The sequence below is a fragment of the Alligator sinensis genome, unplaced genomic scaffold (assembly GCF_000455745.1).
Source record: "Alligator sinensis unplaced genomic scaffold, ASM45574v1 scaffold219_1, whole genome shotgun sequence".
NCBI lineage: Eukaryota > Metazoa > Chordata > Crocodylia > Alligatoridae > Alligator > Alligator sinensis.
In genome coordinates this window covers 3,244,553-3,251,313 of record NW_005841866.1, presented here as the reverse complement: position 1 = coordinate 3,251,313, position 6,761 = coordinate 3,244,553, and the positions used below count along the sequence as shown (strand labels likewise).

At 38.3% G+C, this 6,761-nt stretch overlaps 1 protein-coding gene across 6 annotated transcripts in view; it reads left to right on the top strand.

Moving 5' to 3' along the window:
- XPO1 (exportin 1) overlaps positions 1-6,761 on the top strand; it is a 62,725-nt gene that overhangs the window by 10,181 nt on the left and 45,783 nt on the right. For 5 of the 6 annotated variants that reach the window (XM_025192202.1, XM_025192210.1, XM_025192190.1 and 2 more), the window contains 2 exons: positions 1,477-1,578; positions 5,378-5,450. In XM_025192202.1, coding sequence (XP_025047987.1) covers positions 1,477-1,578; positions 5,378-5,450 — 175 coding nt within the window. Of the gene's footprint in view, positions 1-1,476; positions 1,579-2,783; positions 2,848-5,377; positions 5,451-6,761 lie in introns of all 6 variants that reach the window. The other variant, XM_025192214.1, reaches the window with a different exon arrangement.

Below are 6,761 nucleotides of genomic sequence, written 5' to 3'. Positions count from 1 at the left end.
TCCAGGCCAGAATTGCAGGGTGGGGCCAGAGCCCAAGGCAGAGCTGCAATCCGCTCCCTGCATGTCCCTGTGGTGGGTTCTGGTTCCACGGGCAGCAAAGCATGCCCTACCCTTGGGGTCCCAGGCCGGTCTCCATGGACAGGTAGTAGTTGTTCAGCTCTTATTCAGAGGCCACTCCACAGGCCCCTGTTATAGAACACCCTGCCCGCCTGTTCCATTTAGTGACCTTGGCTGTAGGTGTGGGGCAGACGGGTCAGAGTGCCTGTGCATGCGGATCTGAGTCCAGCAGCAGATATACTGGCAGTGGCAGCCACAAGGGGAGGGGGAGAGCGAGCTGCTGGGAAGTAGAGTCTGGCTGCTACATTGCTTGGCCCTGCAGACTACAGCTACCCTGCCTGAGAGCTACATGCAGGGATAGGGCAGGCTGTGGTCCATGCTAGGCAGTACCTCCATGCCCAGGGCAGCAAGAGTGGCCACAGGCCAGATAGAATCACTTGGGCTGTATTTTGCCCACCTCTGGTTTAGATTAAGCATTAAATGCACTGGGGCCCAAGTAGTCATTGTCTTAAGGCAAAGAAGCATTGATATGTGACACATTGATGTGTTCCTGTTCAAGTACATGCCTTCTGTGGAATATCTTTGTAGTAGGGTCCCTCTTACCTCTCCACAACTTTCATGAGTACCTGCAAAAGCACTGCTTTCCAAAAGGACAGGCTCAGTAAAGAGCATGATTTATAAAATAGTAGGAAACAACAGAAGTACAACCATAAGAGGAGAGAGGATTTAAACAAAGGATCTCTTTCTCAAGCAGTACCTTGTGTCAGGGGGCCTGGGGAGTGGCCTTTGAATAAGAGCTGAACAGCCACTACCTGTCCAACTTCTGAGTGGTTGCACCTCATCACTGCCACCACCATGGGTTGTACTAGCCCTCTCCCAAGGAGGAGCAGATGGAAGTGGAGGCTGGAGAAGGGAGGAGGAGCCCATTAGGGGGTGGGGACAAGGGGCCAGTGGCGGCAGGCTGTAGCTGCTGGGAGGTAACGCCATGACTGTTGGCAAAGTGCAGGGGCCTTGGGATGTAAGGGCAGTGGGAGCTCACAGTCCACAAGCACTGTGGGCCACCGGTTGGATAGTGCTGCATTATTTTATCTTCCTTTCAGCTCCTTCCTTTTAGATTCGTGTCTTCTGTAAACGCATGCAGAGTTTTACGTGCTGATGATAGTCCTTTTCCATCCTGTCTGGAGAGAGAAGGTGTTCATTGTTTAAATGCTTAGCAAAACTTAATTTTGGGACAGTGTCAGAAAACATTTTTATAAGATTTTTTTTCTGACTTTATAATTCAGGCTGCTCTCTGCTAAAATGGGATAGTGTATATATACTGCTTACAATGAAGATTTTGCTTTTTTTTTTTTTTTTTTTTTCCTGTGACACAAAATGACTTCCAGAATGTATCTAATGCTTTTTTTAATTTCCTTTTAGCAAAGAATGGCACAAGAAGTCTTGACTCACTTAAAAGAACACCCTGATGCATGGACAAGAGTTGATACTATTTTGGAGTTCTCTCAGAATATGAACACCAAAGTAAGGACATGATCTTCCATTGACACTTTTTTCCTTCCCTTTCTTCCATTCATAAACTTTGAGGAAGGTATCTCATTTTTAGCATTAGTTTTTGTTGCTTCAAACCACACTTTTTTTGTTTTGTTTTGTTCCTAAAGTTGCCTTAAAGCTAAATTTACACTAAACAGGCCTAGTATTTTAAATCTCCCTTTACATTGACAGCTTTCTTAAGGAAGAACTAAATTAGGATTAAAGTACTTAAACATATGCAAGATTTGTGTTAAATTCTGAAGTGTGTGTGTGCAGATCCAAATATTGTAAAATCTCTTAAGAGCCATATTTTGTTCTTTAGTAAGTGGTTGGCTCTCATTGAACTTATTGGGAGCTATGTGCCCATAAGTGATACCAGCATTTTCCTAAGTATCTTGAAGACAAAGAATTGATCAAAGATTATTTTGGGCTGTCCGATCAATACAAGTTTGGTATCCTTAACACTCTGTAGCATTGGATACAATCTTTACTGGCTTGCAGAGCACACTTTAGTCTATGCAACTTTTAAGCACTTCCATCATGGTTGTGACTGGGGGACAGTACTCCTTTTTATATTTGCAATTCTACATGTATTATTTTAAGACCTTTAAAGTGTGACCTGGAAAGTTTGATCAAAATGTGTCATGACCTGTATTAAGTTCAATTCACACTTGAAACTACTAAAGGGGTTTTTATGCATGGTTTTCTGCTTGCTACACGCACAAGTGTTCAAACAGAAAATAGCCGTGTTCAGATTTATTTCTGAAATAGCTTGGTATTCACAAAACATTTCTAATACATACATACTTATTTTTAAAAATTACTTCGTAAATTTTAGAGGAGAAGAGCTTAAGAACTTCCTCAAAGTGCTAACCTTAAGTAACAGTGTTTGCCTGTTTGCTTGCCTGGTAAACTTTGCTTTTTATACTGACAGACGTTACTAATGTTTAAGTTGATTTATCAACAGTATTTTTAAAAACTCAAATTTGTCTTGTGAAAAATGAGATGATTAGAGGAACAGAAAGAAAGCAACAGGTAAAGAATTCTTCAATTTACATAAATTGCAAATGGTTTGGTGCTAAATTTATGCACTCTGACATTTGGCTTTTATGCAATCATATTTTTTCTTTAATTAAAGCTGTTAACACTACCTGATATTAATCATAATGTTCCATTATGTTGATTGCTTGTAATAGGAAGAAAAGGGGTGTCTTCCTGTGCAACTGACACAGCTAGGCTTTGACGGCAGGCCTCCACAAGGTCTACCCTTTTGATTCCCTTTAACTGAATTCTGTTCATCAATTGTTTTTTTGTTTCTTGGGAGGTGGGAGGGAAAGGGGATTCGGTGGATAGAATAAGTACTTAATAAGGATACCATAGAAATTTCTGCCATAGGGATCATTTCATGCATTTTTTTTCTTTCAGTCTTTGCTGTTATCTGTCCCTCACCTTCATAACTCAGCAGTGGATTTCTGCAGTACTTCTTGATTAGAATAAGATAAACCAGAAACTAAATGAATATTAGGAAAACATCTGCTTTTAATTTTACGTGCAGCATATTTGTATGTATACATGTTTATAAAACTCTGTTCATGGTAGCAATCCCATCTGTGTTCAGAATAGTATTTAGAACTCTGGACTGAACATAATTCCAGCTCTTGCATCTGGGAAATGCTTGAAAACATGGGCTGAAAGTTGATATGAGGTTTGAAGAAGATAATGTTCAATATAGGCATTGGCAGCCCTATACACCTGCATCAGAGGGTCTGTCAAAGTCCTCTAAGTCTAGAATGGTAAGGTGGGGATGGAATGAGAACAGTAATAGCATTCAGTTGATGTTTGTCTTTTTAACTGCTTTAAGTTCATGTACTAGTGGCAAAGCAAACTGAATTTTGTTAACTTCAGCTTTGCCTCTGCTTCTATATGGGAAAGGGTGGAAGAGAATGGAGGAGAAATTAGTGTACAGAAAAGATAGGGAGAATGGAGGCGCATGAAATGCAGATTTATGGTTAGATAGTTTGTGAACTAAGTTTGGCATTCTGATATTACAACATTATTTATTTGTTTGAGCTGCTTAAATAAAAATTGCCAATTTCAAAGCCAAATCATTTCAATTGTTTAAAATCCAACTTGGGAGTTGAGTTAGAATAATGACTAACCAAGACTTTTAAACATGTTGATAGCTTTAATTAATAGTGGTTTAGAACTCCTTTATTAAAGTATATTTGATATAAATATAGGTCCATGTAACATTCAGTTCCTTTTTTTTAATATTGATTTTGTTAGCTTGTATTAACCTGTAACAGACACATGCCATACCTGTAAAATTTAGGCACAAAAAGTGCTTTCTGTAAAACAAAGCATACTAGTTTAGAAACTGTATTCATGCAGATCATTCTCCCATATAAGTGTCTTCCCTGGTTTTGCTTACATTTTTTTTTCAATCTTAATTTTACAAATTTAAGAATAAAACCTAGGGGCTAAAAGCTTACTGCTGATTATGAGAGGAATGACATTTTCTGTAATTGCAGAATATTTCTTTGTATATAGTGCTTTAGAAGTCTAAAGATTTATTCTGCAAATGCAGAACTTTGAACTGGGGGAACAGCAGTAGAAAGGTGAAAAGTGTATGGAGGTAGATGCTGTCAAGATGAGAACAGCAAAAACATTCAAGTTTGAGTGCAATGTAGTTTGGGACAGTCTACATTGTGCTTGTGTTAACGTAAAGTTCATGTGATCCCTTTGGTTGAAATGTTAATGATCCTACTTTGCTTAACAACTAACCATTTTAAAGAGGAACTCTTATTCTCAGCCAAATTTTAGTCATACTATTTCATAAATACAAGTAAGTTTACCTTTCAGGCATTGGCACGATTTTCCTCCCTAAGCTACTGCTCATTAAAGAATTCAAATTCTTGTCCTTTTTCCCCTTCTGTCTGGTCATGTTTTGGAGTTGTTGGTTATGACAGTCTTGCCATGAGTGCTCATGTCATTACAAACATCTTTTCCATTTTTACAATAAGGCAGTAGGGGCAAATGGATAGAGTGAAATGGCTTTTTTAATTCAGTGTTTTTGCAAAATTCTATCAATTTTGTATCGGAGCCTAGGAAGGAATTCCTGAAAGGTAAAAGGACTTCAAAGTGCATGTTGAAATTTGTCATTCTCTTTTGACTGAGCACAAAAGTTAATCTTTAAATAGTAGAAATAGCTGCCATAATGGGGTGGGGATTGAAATTAAGTAAACCTGGGGTTGTCTTGCTGTTCCTTAAGTAACACACCAGTGAAGTTAGGGAAAACTTACTTTTTAGAAAGTGCCAGTTACAGTACATGTAATGCTAAGCCAAGATCTTTCAGTTTGCCATGGAGTAGTAGGAAGTCTGAGACCATCCAAGCTGCTAAATTTTTTTTTTTTTTTTAGGAGCTTGGTTGTGTTAATACTTGAACACTTGAGCAGTCATTTATGCTGTGAATTCATATCTGGCTGCTACTTTCTCTTCCACAGATAGCCGATTTGGCTGCCAAAGGGCTTTTTTTATTTGATTTCTCCTGGTGTGAGCATGATCAAACAGCAGGACTTAACTTAGAGTAGCAAATGATAAAGCCAGAAAAATGCATGAACATCTCAGTAAATGGGCGAATAGATATTTTTCTTATTTTAACTAAATTTGTTAGCTTAATATTTTTCAAATTTTAGATGTTAAGTGTGAATGTCTGATTGAATGAGAATCCTGAAAGTTCTTGTTGGTCCAACAACAACATACTCACATATTGTTCTTCTCCAATTTTCAGTATTATGGGCTGCAAATCTTGGAAAATGTGATTAAAACAAGATGGAAGATTCTTCCAAGGAACCAGTGTGAAGGTAGGGAAGCTCTTCTTACATCTTTGCTTATTTTAAAATAGGTTTACAAGATGGGTGCACAATGTGAACTCTGTGGCCCACTGGCAAGATGCACTTTCCAATAGCGGGCTGCCACTAGTGAGGTCTTCTCCAAGCTGTAATTCATTCTGTTTGCAAGTGGGAAACTAGACTGCATCTGCAGGTACATGCACAGATTAGTGAATCATTGCACAGTGCAGACACCTGACTGCATTGCTTCTCAAATCTTTTTTATATTTAATAAGTCCTTGTTAAGTACACCAGTGTGATAGTCCTGGTAGGCTTCATCTGACCTGTCAGCTGTATGCATACCTTGTTCAGAACCTTCAGTGGGTCGTGTAAATAACCTGAAAATTCAAATACAGTTTTTATTACATGAAGTAGAAAATATACTCCAACAGTTGATTTTGTTCTGTAACCACATAATCGGCAAGGATATTGAAAATCCAGTGACTTGAATTACTCTGTTGGAATTCACTAATTCTGAAAATCATGCCACGTGCATCTCCACTGACTACTTCTGGACATCTTAATTATAGGTTGTGTTGGTCATTTTATTCCAAATGAAATAAATAGTTTTAAGGGGCATTTGTATTTAAGAGACATTGTTCTAGACAGATGGATACTACAGAGCCTCTTTTAACTTGAGTAAAAGATGTCCAATTTAAGATTTGTAATGGGGCAGACACTTAATTTATTTTCTCTTTTTGAACTTGTTGACCAGGCCTCATTTTTCCCCACCATGTCATCACAAACATCTTTTCCATTTTTACAGTGAGTAGGCAGTAGGGACAAGTGGCTAGAGTGAAATAGCTTTTTTAATTCAACGTTTTTGCAAAATCGTGTCAATTTTGTATCAGAGCTTAGAAAAGAATTCCTGAAAGGTAAAAGGATTTCAGAGTGCATATCGAAATTGTCATTCTCTTTGAGCACAAACATTCATCTGCCGTAATGGGGTGGGGACTGAAATTTAGTAAACCTGGGGTTGTCTTGCTGTTCCTCAAGTACCACATCAGTGAAGTTAGGGAAAACTTACTCTTAGCAAGTGCCAGTCACAATACATGTAATGCTAAGCCAAGATCTTTCAGCTTGCAGAGGAGTAGTAGGAAGTCTTGAGACCATTCAAGCTGCTAAAAAAAAAAAAAAAAAAAAAAAAAAAAAGAGCCTGGTTGTATATACTTCAACAACTTAAGCAGTCATTTTGCCTCTCCCCCACTTAGTTTGCAACACATTTTAAACAAACTACAGTAGTTGTTGTAATTTATACTATTTGGTAAAGTGGAGATCATTACT